The sequence below is a fragment of the Doryrhamphus excisus genome, chromosome 16 (genome assembly GCF_030265055.1).
Source record: "Doryrhamphus excisus isolate RoL2022-K1 chromosome 16, RoL_Dexc_1.0, whole genome shotgun sequence".
NCBI classification, from domain to species: Eukaryota; Metazoa; Chordata; class Actinopteri; order Syngnathiformes; family Syngnathidae; genus Doryrhamphus; species Doryrhamphus excisus.
In genome coordinates, this window is record NC_080481.1 from 5146465 (window position 1) to 5164999 (window position 18535).

General features: G+C 46.5%; 1 protein-coding gene across 2 annotated transcripts in view; it reads left to right on the forward strand.

The window, feature by feature from the left end:
• Nucleotides 1-18155, forward strand: part of LOC131104092 (nucleolar protein 4-like) — a 54922-nt gene extending 36767 nt beyond the window's left edge. Inside the window, exons 8-13 of one of the 2 annotated variants that reach the window (XM_058050877.1) lie at nt 6733-7160; nt 11183-11374; nt 11470-11658; nt 12129-12242; nt 12333-12573; nt 13078-18155. In XM_058050877.1, coding sequence (XP_057906860.1) covers nt 6733-7160; nt 11183-11374; nt 11470-11658; nt 12129-12242; nt 12333-12573; nt 13078-13298 — 1385 coding nt within the window. In that variant the 3' untranslated portion in view covers nt 13299-18155. The remainder of the gene's footprint in view (nt 1-6732; nt 7161-11182; nt 11375-11469; nt 11659-12128; nt 12243-12332; nt 12574-13077) is intronic. The other variant, XM_058050878.1, reaches the window with a different exon arrangement.
• Nucleotides 18156-18535: the final 380 nt, after the last annotated feature.

An 18535-nucleotide genomic window follows, 5' to 3' on the forward strand; every position in this document is an offset into this window, starting at 1 on the left:
CGCTGTGATTGCGTATTTACCAGAAATGACCATTTCGCTCCTTTTTAATCATGCATTGCAAGCATTCGAGTTAGCTCCTGCCCTGCTGCTACATAGCCAATATGGCAACAGTTGAGGGTGGTAAGTGTCCAGCATTGCACATTCATCATCGCCACTGTATTGAGGGTGCTTCTCCCTACCGCCATTTTTGATGCTTTGGACTGATTCTTTAAGAACACATAATATTGTGTTCTTGGGCTGTATAGACATGGGGTATAGTATATATCATGCAGACTCTAATCTTCCTTCCAAAAGGAAGTTTTAATCAAAAAAATGTTTGTTTCTACCTTAATTAATAAACGATGGCTGTTTTGTAGTTGTCAAAAATATGCATTTTGGAGCAAATATGATATATTATTGGCCTGAATGAAGCATTTTCAAACATGAAAATGACTAAATGAACTAAATTACAAATATAGGACAAAGCACGCATACATGTCGTATGCTACATGGGTCACTGGGTGTCAGTAGTGTTACGTTAGCCACTGCAGGAAGACCCGTAAGTAACAAAACAGGAACTCTCCCAATGCTAACGTGTCAGATTTATTGTCTGAGGGTAATGGGAGTGTAAAGGTGACTATCGGGGTGTTATTTCATGTCCAGAGGACTTTAATATACTGTAGAAGGTCTTAAACAGGATTTCTATGCTCTAACTATGAAAATATTCCATGTATAAATAAGGAATCCTAATTTAGCGGGGTCGGACATAGCTGACTGCGAAGCAGAGCTGGGAGAAAGAATAAACATGTTTCTCGTTCGTATTTCCCTCAGAACTAGCATGATATATGATATTGGGGGGCTTGGTAAAACGCTGGTTTCCATTAACATATTGTAAATACCCTCATACAACCTGGGTCCCGCCCACATGCCCACCCGCATGCTCTGCTTAACTAAGCTAACCCCGCTAGCTTTCATTCACGCTTTGTTAGAGAGGAGTGTCGTTTTTTTGCCAACATTTTAGTTTAGGAGGGGTGGACCAGTGTTTACCAGGCAATTCTGCCTGAATGGTCCGCTGAGGAAATCATTCCCCACAGAAAAGTCACACAAAGTCAATTTAGGAGAGATTCTGCCTTTAACCGTAGATTCCCTTAATATTTGCCAATTGCCTAATTCCATTAACGATGACGTAAGTCATAGGGTGCTACCTAAGGGTGGTAAGTGTCCAGGACTGCTCTCACCACTTGGACCGTTTGGAGAACAAAATCTGAGTACTGACAGCGCACAGTCAGTGTGAGACCTTGGCACGCAGACTCGTCTTACGGCTTTATGGTTTGTTGAGACGACAGCGTCCAAAGGTTGCCGTGATAAACGTGTCCTTGTGAAACCTGGACCACTTTATCAGATGTTGGGATGGCCTTTCTGCTTTTGTAGGGTGTTCCCAACCTGTGGGATTGCAAGTGCAGGTTAGAACATACACTAGCGTCCACAAGGAGGGAAATGCAGTATGAATGTACTGACTCAGTGTCAGTTCTTGACCTACTAGCGAAAGCACATATAAGCCTTTCTCGTAAATGTTTATTATTACATAATTTATCATCCTTCAAGTTCTGTTTGGCCATTTTATTATGACAGAAGGTGCGAGCGGCGTGTTGATGGAGAAGGCTGCAGTTATTTGTCCTCCTTCTCAGGAAGTCCACAGTGTCTAATGTGCTATTCTATACCGTGGACTCTGTAACCTCCACATGGTTGTCAAGGAAACCTGTCCTCCCGTCTCCAGCGAGACACTCAACATGCGCACACACACACACACACACGCCACAGTGTACATCTTCAAGTACTTCTTCTGCTTTTTTCTATTATTCACGTGTAATAACTCCATGTGGCACTGTCAGGAAGCGCTCTGTGATTGATTGATTGAGCCTGAGGGGAGTCGAGCTGCCAGATCAGGGTCGACTCCATGAGTTCTGTTCAAGGTCCAAAGATGTGTGGGTGTATGCAGGATTTCTGTGCAACTGAGCATGTGTGTGGGGGGGGGGGGGTTGCGGTGAAAGAGGTCGAGGAGAAGAGCATCTCAGCTGTCTGGATCTTTGTCTTCCTCTTTGTCATCCTCTCTCACACTGTGTGTGTGTGTGTGTGTGTGCACCTCTCACGGCCACAGCTGCAAACACACACAACACACACAGGAAGAGAGGTAGGATGCTGAGTGGAAGATGGTAGAAAGTAGTGTGGAAAGTGGGTGGAGCTTCAAAGGAAAAATAAACTTTTTTTTTAATCATGCGAAAGATTGATGCATTGCTGCGGTTTAGTTGGTTTCTTGCTGCTGCTGCAAAAAGAGGTGATGACGCAACTCCACCACAGAAGAGAGCATGTCGGTGGCAGAAGTGCCTTTTGTAAGAACTTTCCCGTAGTCATACACGCAACACAACAACCAGGAAGTAAAAAGGCACGAAGTCTCGAAAAGACACACTGAGGGCAAATGTGAACACATGCACACACGTGCATGCCCACATTTATATTTGTAAATCAATAATCTGTGTGCCTTGAAAGATCAGCCGAAATCATGAAAAATGGCTGCCAAGAGAGCTGGCTTTTGAGAAATGGCTGGGATTGAATGAGCTTCCATGTTGCCAGCATGTTGTTGCCGCCGTGTCTCCATGTTGGTCACCCTCACGTTGGGGTCATGTTGCCTGCATGTTATCATATCATAGCTAGCATGCCGCCTGTTGTTTTTGCTGTTTGCTACTGTGAAGTTGTCTCCGTGTCATCAGAATGTTGCCATGTTGCTGCCGTGTCCTTGCTGTGTTTCCGCCATCTTTTTTCTGGCTACCACGCAGCTGTCAGTCTTGCCGTAGTATTGCTGTAACGTGACTGTGTTGCTGTCAGTCCCGCCTTGTCATCACTGCCAGTGTCAAGTCTACTCCGGCCCGTCATTCCCGAGCTCATAAACGTTTGAATGTATTATGAAACACAACGTTGGCTCTTATGTGAAATATCACCTTTATTATGAAATTCAAATGGCCATTCCAGCAGTGTGAGACGAGCAGTGACGGGGTGTCATCTGTCACTCATTTTTGTCATCCAGCAGATGGCTCATTTTCTCAATTATTTACACACACACACACACGCCCTGATGTGTGTAAAGTGGGTCAGGAGGGCAGCAGTGACCATGACTGTGGCGGCAAGTAGCTTACCACTCCCACCCGTACACGCACACAGTGAAGACATGTTGCTGCTAAGGTGTGTCAGGCAGCATCATTAAATGGATGTGTACACATTTGAGCCCCATTTGCACCAGTCTACATCGGTTTGCACCAGTTTGCACCATGCTTTCAACTATGAATACTTTTTAAAGGTATCTTTAAGAGAAAGAGGTTTGATGGCGCGAGCTGCAAGGGGGTAAAAAAGAGCACTGCCTTTATTAATCCAGCAGAGGCCTCACAAGTTAGTTCACTCAACATTTTCATGCAGGAAGATGCTTTGACAAGACAAAGTAGCGTAGCGCATACTGTATGCACGTCAATGTTTCTAAGTAGAGATGCCACGAAACGACACATGAGACCAGACTGTGTGGAGTTTGCATGTTCTACCCGTGCATGCGTGGGTTTTCTCCGGGTACTCCGGTTTCCTCCCCCATTCCAAAAACATGCTAGGTTAATTGGCCACTCCAAATTGTCCATAGGTATGAATGTGAGTGTGAATGGTTGTTTGTCTATATGTGCCCTGTGATAGGCTGGCCACCGGTCCAGGGTGTACCTCGCCTCTTTCCCCAAGACAGCTGGCTCCAGCACCCCCCGTGACCCTTGTGAGGATAAGCGGTAGAAAATGAATGAATGAACAATATATCATAATATTGCTCCCAGTTTAACTTATATATATATTGCTAACGTAGGATTCCTTATTTATAAATGTAATAGTTTGTAGTTAGAGTATCAGAAACCAGTTTCCAACCATCTATATACGGTTTTGAACGTTATTAGAGTTCTCTAAATGTGAAATAACACCTCTACAATCACCTTTACGCTTGTATTACCCAATATTGTAGACATAAATATAGCCATTTAAGACTTGTGCCGGTGTGTGTTGCTGTAAATGTCTTCTGGTGCTCGGGGAGCCGACTTGGGGGAGGACAGGAAGTGATGTCACAGGTTCAGAGTTGAGTTGGCTACCTCAACCGTAGCCCATATTAGGGATTATTGTGCCTGTTGTGAGGTTTCATACCCGCAATAAAGGCCTGTTGGTTCTGGCGATCAAGTCTGGTGCTTGTGCGTCCCACCGAACATGACAGTGACATTACTGACATCTTGTGACCAATGTAGACTAAGACATATCAGCACAGCGTCTTTGCATGCGTCTAAATGCCTTCTATTTGTATTTGAGTGACGTTTACCAGCGTACATGCTGCAACAGGTTTTTAGTTCTGTGTAATAATACTTTTTATACATAAAATGTATAAGGTATGCATATTGTAGTGTACAGAATGTGTGTATGTTATATGTCTGTAGGGAGCCCCTGTAGGATCATTACATCATCATGTTATAGTGCCATGATGTCACATACTGTACATACATGGCCTGTGTGTGTGGGGGGGGAGGTCTAATGATGGCAGGGGTGACAGCAGAACCGTTGTCGGCTGTGTACCATCCTCCAACTCTGCCCTATTGACCACACACCCCCTTCTAGATCGAGTGTGTGAAGCAGGGATGGGGGTGCCAGAGTGTGGTCGCCATGACGATGCCAGGCCGGGAGGGACCCACGGTGCCTCGCAGGGTGTGGCACGGAGCCACGGAGCGGCTCGTGCCGTGTCTTAGCGGAATAATCCATTGTAATCCTTAATTAGCTTGCTAGCTTCTTCACTCCTCCTGCTGTTCTTCCTCATCTCCTGAGATACAGTGAGGAGGCAAGGGGGAGCGGTGAAGGAATTAGCATCTGGCAACACTCTGGCCCCTCTGTGGGGAGAGTGAGGTAGGTAGGGGGGGAGGGGGTATTCGCTATGAAGTGAAGCTGCAAATGAAGCATGATGGAGGAATGACCCATTACACCCACCACCCCCACCCTCATCTCTTCATGCCCCCTTCCAGTATATGCACACATTCCTCCATGCTCGTCATCCCCCTGAAGCATCCTTACATGCTCTCCCTGCTTGGTGATGACTTCAGGGCCTTCAAAGAAAAAACAAGTTGCTCTTCACTGTTTGTATTGCATCTAAGTTGTAGGAGAACCTAATTATGAACTTAGCAGCGTCTCCTCCGGCCCAATAAGGACACGTCCGCCCATTCTTCCGTAGGTCATGGTGGGCGTCCATGTGACTGTCGTATGTGACGCACACGCGCAGAGGGCCAGGGTCACATGATGCCATCGACGCCCAATCACACAGAGCGTCCCATTCACACACATGTGCATGGCACACACACACACAAGGTCACATTGTGTAAGGAGTGTAAATCATTTTGTGTGTGTGTGTGTGTGTGTGTGTGTGGTGTTGGACTTAACAACAAGGGGTTTTTGTTTCTTCATTTGCGCGTATTTGTTAAAGCACATTCCGCATTTAAAAATAAGAACATCTTCTCTTCTTGAACAAATGTAAAGATTTGAATATGTATGACGAATTGTATAATGTGTGCATGTGTCCAGATGGGAGGGGCACGCTGTAGTGTAAAAGCGCTGATGGTAGCGTTGATGCTAGCGGCCTCCTGCTACTTCCTGTGTAGTTCCTTGGATGCGCTGTGCTTTTGAGGGATGTTGACTGTTGCCTGCTCCACTAATCATCCTTACGGAGGGCACTCTTCTCGCGTGGAGGTGAAGGTGTGTGCACGCAATGGTGCCATCACCTGGTCACCAGGTGTCATTTCTTCGTGGCGCTCTTAAAGCAGACGCCAGCGGTGGCGGCACATGTGTCAACCAGGAAGTGGACGCTGGAGGAGGTGGAAGAGGAGCAAGCGAGATTGCGTGCATGGGTTGTGTTGTTAGACATTTTCAATCAGCTCGTCCAGGTTGAGTGATTATACCAGACGAGTGGAAGGTGAAAATAATATCACACCCATCCCCCTACCCGCCTCCTGCCGCCTCCACCCTCAGCCATGACCCCTCTTTCACAACCTCATCCCACCCACCCCCTCCTGACCTCCTTCTCTCTCCTCTCTAACACCCCCCCCGCCTCCAGCCCCCACCCCCCTAGACCTTGCCACACCGCCCCAGCAGAACACAGTCAATACATCCTACATGTCTTCATCTTGAATTTCTTTTGTCTTTCTTTTTCCCCTCATCACAGACACCACGTTCATCATCATCCACTCATCACTATTACTATCAATATTACTACTACTACTACTAACGCTGTTACTCTCACTGTCATTGTTACCATTGCTCTTGCTGTTACTCCTGGTATTGCCTTTTTCTGGTACTGTTACTGTTACTATGGTATCACTGTTACCAGCACTATTACTGTAACTGGTACTATTGATATTACCATTGCTGTCATCATTGGTATTACTGTTAGAATGGCTTTTGCTATTACTATTACTGTTCTGGTTACAGTCACTATATTTTTGGGACAATGTGAAGAAAGTGAATATGTGTCATTATTACGAAAACCTGATGTCATACATTGTTTTTGACTTTAGGGAGAAAGGCTGACTGGTCCCTGCACCTTCAACTTTTACTTCAACAATCAACAAGAACCTTTTGTGGAAGAACACATTAATTGACATTTGATGCCTTTTAACATTCCTTGTTTTTGTTTTTTTTTGCTTCCAGATGATTCCTCGTCAGAGAGCGGCAGCGGCCTGCCTGCCCTCACCCCTCCCTCGTCCGCCGCCACGGACTCTGCCTTAGTCAGAGAAGCTGAGGTTGTCAACGGCAATTGTGGCCCCGCCCCGCTCGACTTTAGCACGCCCACATCCTCCTCCTCGTCTTCCGAGGACCAGCAGCCAGTGAACCTGAGAAACCCGCCCCCTCAGAGGCTGCCGCTGAGCACCTCCCACCTGCCCGTCACTGTGTCAGCAGCGGCAGCGGCACTGTTGGGCGCCCTGCATCCTAATGCGCAGGAGGAGCTGCGCAGGAAGTACCCACTGGCCGCCAAACCCCCACTAGCACCGCATCCCGCCTTGCCCATGCCTCTGACAAACACCCTGCACACTCATGCCTCACAAGGCAGCGAGCTGCGACTGGACTACGACAACAAGGTGAGCACTGACATCATTACGCTGTTTTCATCTCTGCCAATTCCTCTGCTGACATATTGGCAAATTCCAGTGCCCCCAACTTTTCCAAGTGTGGGAAATTACAGACAATTTTAGCGAATCAGAGTACTGTATGCTGCCAAGCCAGTATCTAATCAGAAAGCACCTACTTGCAGTACCCGAATGTGCAGAATCTTGTTCTTCGGCACTCTCTCTCCTGGCTGGCTCACCAAAATCATGTACCTGGGCTCAGCTGCGAATTATGACTGCTGGACCTTTGTAGTACTGGGTTCTTCTCACTTCTTCCTTCTCTTTGGGTTTTCCCTTCAGCAAACCAATCTCCTCCATCCAACCCTGTCACTACATCCATAAACCTCCTCTTCGGTCTTCCTCTACGCCTCCTACCTGGCAGCATCCTTCTACCAATATATTCACTATCTCTCCTCTGGTCATGTCCCAACCATCTAGTCTGGCCGATAACTGACTTCTCTGATCTCCAAGGCTCTAACATGTAATGCCCCTCTGATGTACTCCTTCTTGATCCTATCCATCCCGGTCACTCCCAATGAGAACCTCAGCATCCTCATCTCTGCTACCTCCAGTTCTGCTTCCTGTCTTTTCAAATCCCAATGTCATCTGCAAACATCATAGTCCATGGAGATTCTTGTCTAAGCTCATCTGTCAGCCTGTCCATCACCGTAGCAAACAAGAAGGGGCTTAGAGCTGATCCTTGATGCAGTCCCATCTCCACCATGAACTCTTCTGTTACACCTCCAGCACATCTACAAAGATAGAATGCAGCTCCCCCAGCTAACCTTCTCTTTACTTCTCTATGAACATTCTTAAAGCAAATACTACATCTGTAGTACTCTTTTTTTGGCCTGAAACCATAATGCTGCTCACAGAAGCTGACTTCTGCCCTTAGTCTAGCTTCAACTACTCTTTCCAATAACTTCTCACTCAAGTACCAATTAATTGGACCAGCGCATCAGAGGTTACAAAAGGGCAGTCCAAATCAGTTGAAGGTTCATAAAAGGGACTGGCTCACCTCCACTGCTGTACTTTGGGCCACTAATTTGTAGTCTCAGGAAACCAGCAAGGGAATTTTCAGCCCACAAGTCCAGTGCTGATACACAGAGTGGTAACAGTTGGCAAGTAAGCAGAGGGGAGACTTGGATCTGAAAGCAGACATTGAGGAGCTGGGGTCCGGAGACTCCAGGAGTGATTGGATCTCAGGGATGGATTTCTTTACGGAACTCGACAAGAACATTGACAGTGGTACAGGGCCGTAGTATGGTGAAGTCATCTGGACAAAGAACAGACGCTCAATCTTGTGAGGTCACGGTTTTATTGGCCTAGGATTTCCATCAACGTGGAGAAAAAGATGCAGACTTGGGAATAGTGTATGCACACTATTATAGCACAGCCCCACAAGACAACTTCAACTTCAAAACCACTATACCTTTATAAGGCGCATTTAAAAGCCTTTCATTTTTCCCAAAATGGACAATGTGCCTTATGTGTGCACTGAGTTCCAAAATATGTAAAAATGTTGTGCTACTTTGGTAAGCGTTCCGGTTGATGGACTGTCCGACTATTTTCCGCTGACACAGGGATGTAACACGTACTCTGGCAGTGATAAACCAATCAGAGTACAGTCACAGAAAATGAGGACTTTGATGGTTTTGAGGGAGAAGATTCATTAAAAATGGGGGTATTGTTAAATTGTAGAACAAAGTTCAACTCAACTCACTGTTGCTTCCGATGCTGTTATTATTTTGTAGACGGCATGTTTTAGCATGCGTAATTGTGACTGCACCTTATAATCTGGTGTGCCTCATGGTTTAATACGGTAATCCACAATGACGTGCTTATTTACATGGAGTAATTGTGACAGGTGATATTGGGAAATTACAGGGAAAAAAGATGTTTGTGATACTATACTGTGTTTTGTTTCGGCGAATCAGATCAATGTATGTTGCCAGGCCAGTAGCCAATCAAAAAGCACCTTATTGCAGTACCTGGATGTGCTGGCAAGTTTGTCAATCTTTGGCTCTCACTCTGCTGTACAAGCCAGATGGAGGACGTGTTTCATTGTCCTCTGTGACGCCGGGTAAAGGTACCAAGTTGGACCCTGCAGCAGACTGCAGGTTTGGACATAAATCCTGAATCGTTGCTTGTAAGGAGAGGTTTGAACACCGTCAGTTTTTCTTTGATTCCTTTGATTTCTTGTAATATCACAGTTGCTAACTGGCGTGCTATGAAAGAAAAGAAGAAAGAAGTGAATCTTACTCAACATTCTGTTCTGGCCAGGTCTTTCTGTTACCCCTCTGTTCATCAGCTCTGGACTTGTGGACTGGAAATTCTGCTGCAGGTTTCCTGTGATTACAAATGAGTGGTGGGCAGTGGTGGTGGCACGCCAGTCCCTTTTATGGACTTTCAACTGGCTTGAACTGCCATTTTATGTTGTTGTTTCACCGCAGAGTCGGGTAGGACAACATTACACGCAGCTTTGATCTTGAATCTAAGCTAACCTCTGTGTGAGAAGAAGCTAGTCCTACGTACCACCAGCAGTCATTACAATTCACGACTGAGCCTGGTTACATCTGACATTCCCAAGTCTCCCTGGCATTCCTGACCATCTCTAAATTCTCAGAAAACTGCAGAATGTCCACAGCCTTCTAGAATGTACAGAGATTCTTCTTCTTTTTTTGGCTTTTCCATTCAGGGGTCGCCACTGCAAATCAATGTACCATGATTGACTTGTCCATGTAACATTCACAGGTGTCCTTGTCATAGTAGAATGCCCCTGACATTCCCAAATATTCCAATTCTACTCAATGTTCACAACCTCTAACATTAGCTGAAGGTAACAAGCTCCCAAATGTTCCCAACCTTCTAGGCTATGCCCACCAAGCCTCTGCCAGTTGCTTCCAAAGTATTTAATATCGACTTTAACATACAGTACATGCTAGAAACATGACTTTCAAGTCGTCAGAGTCAATCTGAGACAACCTTTTAAAGGTTTAAGCAGATTTTCACAGATGCCTACCTCACCCTTGGCGCCAAACACAAGTCAACAGATATGTGACACACAACTTAACCCACCCACTGCACTGTGCATGGATGGATGCATGGATGCATGGATAGATAGATACTTTATTCTAATCTCTAAGAGAAATGTCCCTGACACTGTCTCCAACATTCACAGGTGTCCCCTGTCATGCTTAAATATCTCTTGACGTTCCCAATTACCCCAGACATTCCAAATGTCCCCAATGTTCGGCAAAGTAGCCAACAGTAACAAGTGTACCCAACATTCACAAGTACCGCTAACGTTCCTGAGTATCACTAACATTCCAGAATGGCACAGAATGTGTTGGCCAGACATTCCAGGATGTCCCCAATCTTCCAGGATGTGCCCGAAATTAATATTCCCAGGGAGGTGTCCAGGAGATGCTGCGCCAATCCACCTGTCAATCTTGCATTCCATCCTACAATCACTCGTGACCCCAAGGTACTTAAACTCCTCCCTTATGGGCATTCCCAAATATCCCCGATGTTCCAGTAGCCGGCAGTAGCAAGTTTATTCAACAGTCACGAGTTCCTCTAACATTACCGAGTGTCAAGGTATCCAACCCTGTAAAATATACCCCAGATTGACATATCTATCCAAGTAGCCGACCATTGGAGAGGAGTTGCTCACATTCCCAAATTTGATACACATTCTCTGGTGTCCACGACATTCACAAATGTCTGCAGCATTCCAGAGCCTGGAAATGTCTGGAGCGAAAATGTGATTTAAATGAATTCGTTATGTAAATTTGTGCCCTCGTGTTAGCTGAAGTTAGCGTCTCGGCTGCACGCAGACACTCTTTGTGCACGACTCAATGGACCATCTGACACATACACACACACACACACAGACCTTGGAACGCTCACACATTCAACAAATCAACAAGTTCCTCTTTGTGTGTGTGTGTGTGTGTGTGTGTGTGTGTGTGTGCGTGCGTGTGCGTGTGTAGTCACCAGTATACAGTTCCGGGGGCAGCTACGACAGCGTGAAGATGGACCTGAGCGCAGAGGACCTGAGCACGAGCCGCCATGGTGGCCACGTCGCCCCAGATGACGACGACGACGATCACGATGACCACGATGACAGTGACAAGATCAACGACACAGAGGGCGTCGACCCCGAGAGGCTGAAGGCCTTTAATGTGAGTAGGCGCGGTCTTCATGCAGGAGGCAGGACTTCCTGGAAAACGTCGTGCTTGCGTTGCATGGTCACGTGCATTGTTGTGTCTTCTGGCAGATGTTTGTGCGTCTGTTTGTGGATGAGAACCTAGACCGCATGGTTCCCATCTCCAAGCAGCCCAAAGAGAAGATCCAAGCCATCATCGAGTCCTGCAGCAGACAATTCCCTGAATTCCAGGAGCGCGCCCGAAAGCGTATCCGCACCTACCTCAAATCCTGCCGACGCATGAAGAAGAACGGCATGGAGGTATCCCTGCCGTACACTCCACCAGACTATCTGCCGCCCTCCAGTGGTGATGACTTGTAGTACACCAAATACACCAAGTGTAAAGGTCTTTGCCGCCCTTCGGTGGTGATGGGTGCTAGTACACCAAATACACTTGGCACTAGTGTAAAGGTCTCTGCTGCCCTCTGGTGGTGATGGGTGCCACTACATGCAATACTTCTTTTACTTTCTGCCTTTTCCTGGTTAAGGAGTCACCAGAGTGGTCTTTTTTATCTGCATTTTTTTCATCTGAATGCAATGCACTTGGTATTGATGCAAAGGTCTCTGCAGCCCTCCGGTGGTGATGCGTGCTACTACACCAAATACATTTGGCACTACTGTAAAGATCTCTGCCGCCCTCCAGTGGTGATGGGTGCTACTACATGAAACAATACACACACATACGACGCAAACCTTGATGAGGCAGTCATGTTGTTCTTTGTCCTCGGCAGACTCGTCCCACGCCGCCCCACCTGACCTCAGCCATGGCTGAGAACATTCTGGCTGCCGCCTGCGAGAGCGAATCACGCAACGCTGCCAAGAGAATGCGCCTGGAAGCCTTTCATGTAAGAGTATAGACTACAGCGTATGTCAGAGCATGGCTGTCACTCATGAAAGAAGCTAACGGGTTTCGTCTTCCTGCTTTGTTGCTCCAGGACGAGCAGGTCTCTCTGGACAAGCCATCTAACTGCGGCGGCGGCGGCAGCGCTCTGAGGGAGCCAGCGTCGTTGGCTCACTCCGCCTACTCTCTGGCCGCCTCCGCCTTCTCCGGCCAAGAGCCTCAGCTCTACATCAACGGAGCTGGCTTAAGCTATGGTTACCGTGGTTACCTGGGCCTGGGTGCCGCCATGCAACACCCCATTTCCTTACCAACCAGCACAGCCGCTCAGAGCAACGGTAAGCCCTTTGACCTTCAAGTGTTAGCTTGTTGAATTGTTGCGTCATCACAGTTGAGTTATTTACGGAAACAATTGCCAACGTTTGTACGACAACAGTGGAACCTCTACACAATTGATCTGATGTCCGCTTAGTTAGGATGTGGAAGACATGCTATGGAAACAATGTCAACAAACCTTGATGAGATGGTTGACCTCAGCCGTGGAAACACTGAATGAATCTCACAATTTCACTCTTCTCTCTCCCCTCCATTGTCATCTTTGTCTTCCTCAATGTCTTCATTGTCATCGTCAATCCTCATCATCATCATTCGTTCTCATTCTCATGCCATCATTAACCTTTTATGATCAACATCCTCATCATTGTCATTATCATTTTCATCACTATCTTCATCATCCTCCTCATTCTCATTCTCGTCATCATTATCACTGTCTTCATCATTATCCTCATCACCCTCATTGCCATTGTCATCCACCTCGTGATTCTCATCCTCATCCTCATCAGGGCCCACGGACCTCAGCATGAAGTCCTCAGCCAATATGACTAGCTCCGCCCCCTCAGCCAACCATACCCTTGGTGGGCGGGGAGGAGGCGGGGCCTCGGCCCAGCTCAGCCAACCGGAGATCTCGGCTGTGCGTCAACTGATCGCCGGCTACCGGGAGTCAGCGGCTTTCCTGCTCCGATCGGCCGACGAGCTGGAGAACCTCATCCTGCAGCAGAACTGAAGAGCTCACAGACACGCACGCACGCACACTTTGTTCAAGTTGTGTCTTTTTGTTGTCGGGTTTGAACCTTTCATCGGGAGATGCCGCCACACCCGAGACATTTTTGTGTGGAGGCTGGTGGGCACCTGGACCCTAAGGGCGGGCTTTGGGACCGTGATGGCGGCCACTAGGACCCTGATGGCGGCCACTAGGACCCTGGGAGATGGCGCTAGGACCCTGGAGGAAGACAAGAGGACCTTGAGCCTCCTCCGCTGTTCACAATCAGCTCAGCCATTGGATGCCATCTTGCCCAGCAAGATGATTGGACGTGGTCTTTGCGTGTATATAAATATATAAATACAAGCTCTTTGTCTCTGATAGCACTTTGCCCCGCCCACTTCACGGCTACGTAGTATGCATCCCGGACGCCATCTTGACCAGACCAGGAAATACCTCAATCATCCACTTCCTGTTCCTGCTGCTGTAAATAACGGCGATGATGAAGATGTGTGTGCGTGCGAATTAGCTAACTGTTCAAAGCCCCGCCCTCCTCCTCTTCTTCTTGGACCTTCTCCGCCTTCTTCTTCATGGACCTAATGCTAAGGAAGAGGAAGTAGTGACTCGTGACGTTGCTGCTAACAACCACAGACTGACCTCTGACCTGTGGCGCCTGCCGCGACCTCCACTTCAACCAAAATGAACGCGTACGTTTAGCTTTTTTATGGAGACTATTAATTCCACCTCGCCTTTTGACTTTTCCGTTGTCAACAACATCTTTGATGGATGCTAACATGATGCTAGCGTGGTACGGCCTCTCATTTTACCGCCAGAAGCCACGCCCTCGTCATTATGCGAAATACGCGTGATGATTCTTCGGTTCCAACAATGACAATATTTTGCGTTTGACGGTTAGCATCTAGTTTCACAGAATTTCTACTTTGAGGATTTTGAGTGTGACGTTTTAGCGAGTGACATGGTTACAAAATGTCCATCTTTCTTTTCGAAAACAAACAAGCGCTATCATGCGAAGGTTGCTAACAGGTTGCTAATATTGGAAATAAGCTCATTTAGAGGAGGGAATTCCAAAAAAATTTTGACGTATCCAACTGCGATATTTACTGACTTATACTGACTCGTCTGCGGGGTTGATGTGGAAGGGGCGGGGTTTGCCGAGGCGTTGTCGTTTTTGTTGCAATGCAGCTGATAATCACGTAAGCGTTCCCTCAGCACTACGCCACTAGTGGTCCCATGTGCTGCGTTAAGACAGATTTTTTTTTTTTACGGAACGTTCCAGATTAGAACTGTGAAGAATGTTATTGTGGTTCCTTTGTTGATAAATATGCAAAAAGTCATCCGAGGGCGGAGCTTAGGGGCGGGGCTATGATGTCAGCCGAGTTTCACGAGGCTACAGTCAAGTGTTTATGCTAGCTGTTTAGTTTTGTTCTGTTTTGACCCGGTCTCAGTTGCTGGTTGACGGGACCCGGGTCCACAAGTGGACCTGGTGGTGTGGAGTCCTCAGACCCTTTACTTGGATTCTTTTCCAAAGACCTCGGAACCTCCCGCGACTTTGCTTTCCGACCTACTTTCCGACCTTAAAGTACTTAGTTTTCCTCAAAGAGATCAACTGTGAGTCGCCGAGTGCAGAACTCGCAGAACTTCTAATGTAGAAAATGACAATCTTGACAAGGTTGGAATTTGCTCTTTCGGCCCCCCGACGGTGGGCGGACAGTGTTTTGGGGGCTTTTTCCATCAATGTTGCGATTTGTGTTTTGGGGGGAATTTGTACGATGCTCAAGAGTGTGAAACACACATTCCGGAATGTTCGCCCGGTCGGCATCACACAACTCTTGGCTAGCAGTCAGCTGACCTGGTAGACACGACCCCTGCAAAAAATGTTGCAACCAAGATGTTGCGTTTATTTCTCGTCTTCTCATTTTTCCACTGCAATGGCTCGACGGCTCTGCCTCATCCCCCCCACTGCCCCCCCGCCTCATGAGTTCGCTCAGTGGAAGTGTGACGTTTACATGTACAGAATTCTTTCCATATTGTTGTAGTTTTGGTTCTTCTCACAGCTGACTTTGCCCCCACCCCATGAAGCTTGTCGCCCGAGACACGCTAAAATTTTCATATTCAGTCGCTTGCTTTTCTTGGCCTTTTTTAGGCTTTCTCTTGTTACCTTACTTTATTTAGCCTTTATTTAGCCATGAATCCACAATGGGATGCTAACAGGTTGTTAGCATTTAGCCATTTTACATACCAGGTTTTAGGCATTTAGTTGTGCATCATGCTAACAGGTTGTTAGCATTCAGCAGTATACCAACAAGAGATGCTCGTAGGTTGTTAGCAATTATCCGTGCATCCACAAGGGGATGCTAACATGTTGTTAGCATTTAGCATTAGCATTAGTGATGCTAACAAGTTCTTAGCATTCAAAAATGTGTCAACAAGGGATGCTAGCAAATTGGTAGCATTGATACGTGCATCCATAAGGAAAGCTAACAGGTTAGCATTTAACATTTAGCCATATGTCAGCATGGGGGCTCACGGGTTGTGAATAAGTCTTGACTACATAAGGGATGCTAACAGGTGTTTAGTTTTTATGGTTCTGTGTGTGTGGTTACAGGATGCTAACAGCTAGCAGAGAGAAAGAGGGTGAAGAAACGTAATGCGACTGGGTTTGAAAATGTGTTTGAAAAGTATTTTTTGCTCACTTTGGTATGGGGTGCATTGGGGGGGTGGCCACTGACCTCCGAGCTCACACCACACACACACACATACACACCAATCAGTGAGAGAGAATGACAAGCCATAGCGCCCCATGTTGGGGGGGGGGGACTCTATTAGTATATTTAGCGAGCGTGAAGGCTGCAGACACAAGTCAACCTCAGGAAAAAAAGGTTTTTGTACAAACGGCCATTAACCTCCCTCTTTGATACCATTGAACTTTTCTATTTATTATCATTGTTATTATTCTCCTTTTTCTTATGCTAGTTGAGCTTTTTTCTGTGATCGTGTTAAAATGTCAAATCATTTGTTGATTGAATGAAGAGGACTGTCACTCTGCTGTCAACAAACCAATGATTGTTCTGAGCTTCTATTTCTTACTTTATGCGACGTCACTGCTGACGGCTTGTTTTTTTGTGCTTGTTACCTCCTGAGCTGTACAACACAAAGCTAAATATACTAATAAAACTGTGTGCTAACTAGCAGGCTAGCAGTCTGTCATCTTCACAGTGGAATAACAATATCACTATACTATCAATATTTTCTTGAAAATATTGATAGTATTACAACTTTGAACTTTTTTTCCAACAACTTTGTTATTAAAAATATTTGTTTTTTTCTAGTACATACAATAAGATAAATCTATTTGTAATACATCATACATTTTAAATACCAATAAAAACACAAAAATACCTCATTCACATGGTTGACATTTTTCAGAAATATAACTTTATTCTTACAATATGACTTTTTTCCACCAAAACAATGCAAATTTACACTTGTAATACAATTTTCCCCCCAATTTTGTTTTGGACATATTTTGACTTTCTTCTAACTCACAAGTATATCCTTTCAATAGTAATTTTTTCCTAAAAATATATACATTTCTCCATTGATCTGGTTGTATTATGACGTTTTCTTGACACTACAATTTTTTTTAAATACTATTTTCTCATTGTCTTTTTTTCTAAAATACAAATACACAATACTGTGATATATGTGCTGCGGCCGAGTGGTTAGCATGCAGGCCACAGTTTGCATGTTCTCCCCATGCATGTGTGGGTTTTCTCCGGGTACTCCGGTTTCCTCCCCCATTCCAAAAACATGCTAGGTTAATTGGCCAGTCCAAATTGTCCATAGGTATGAATGTGAGTGTGAATGGTTGTTTGTCTATATGTGCCCTGTGATTGGCTGGCCACCAGTCCAGGGTGTACCCCACCTCTTGCCCGAAGACAGCTGGGATAGACTCCAGCATGCCCCCACCCTAAGTGAGGATAAGCGGTAGAAAATGAATGGATGGATGAATAATACACTGCTTCCAACTTGGATGTTGGATTCAACATTGATGCTTTAAACAAGTCAAAATGAGGGTCATTAGTGGGTGTGGCCTCCACATGCCTGTATGACCTCCCTACAACGCCTGGACATGCTCTTGATGTTCTCCTGAGGGATCTCCACCCAGACCTGGACTAAAGCATCCACCAACTCCTGGACAGTGGCTTTGGTAGATGGACATGATGTCCCAGATGTCCTCAATTGGATTCAGGTCTGGGGAACGGGTGGGCCAGTCCATAACATCAATGCCTTGCAGGAACTGCTGACACACTCCAGCCACATGAGGTCTAGCATTGGCTGGCATCAGGAGGAACCCAGGGCCAACCGCACCAGCGTATGGTCTCACATGGGGTCTGAGGCTCTCATCTCTAATGGCAGTCCAGCTACCTCTGGCGAGCTCATGGGGGGCTGTGCGAACGTTCTACATGGCATCTCCAGACTGCCACGTCTGTCACATGTGCTCAGTGTCAACCTGCTGCCATCTGAGAAGAACACGAGGCAAGTTGGATCCAACATCAAATAGGTCAGCCTGTAGTGTTTTTCCACTTTTATTTGGGATAGATAGATGTTAGATGACATCAAATATGAACAATGTACAGCGTAAACAATAATTTGTACAAATAATTTAAATAATTTGGAATAAATAATAATTTAAAGTTTTGCGTGTGCATGTGGGCAGGTAGAGGGCCTTATTTGGCATTCAGCAGTCTGATGGCCAGGGGGAAGTAGCTGTCTCTAAACCTAGTTGTTCTACAGCGCATGCTGCAGAGCCTTCTCCCCGACGCCAGGCGAGAAAACAGTCCATGCTGGGGGTGTGTGGGGTCAGAGTAGATCCGACGGGCTCTTGATACGCAGCCGGTGTTTGCTATGTCCTTAATGGGGGGGAGCGGGGTCCCAATGATCTTCTCTGCTGTCCTCACCACTCTCTGCAGTAACATCCAGTCCGAGGCCTTGCAGCTCCCAGACCAGACGGAGATGCAGTTGGTCCGCAGGCTCTCGATGGTCCCTCTGTAGAAAGTGGTCAGGATAGGAGAGGAGAGGGAGGATCTTCTCATCCGCCGCAGGAAGTGCAGTCGCTGCTGTGCCTTCTTTGCCAGAGAGGAGGCGTGGAGTGACCAGTCGAGGTCGTCTGTGATGTGCACCCCCAAGTACTTGGATGCGGTCACAACTTCTACGGCTGTGTCGTTGATGCAGAGTGG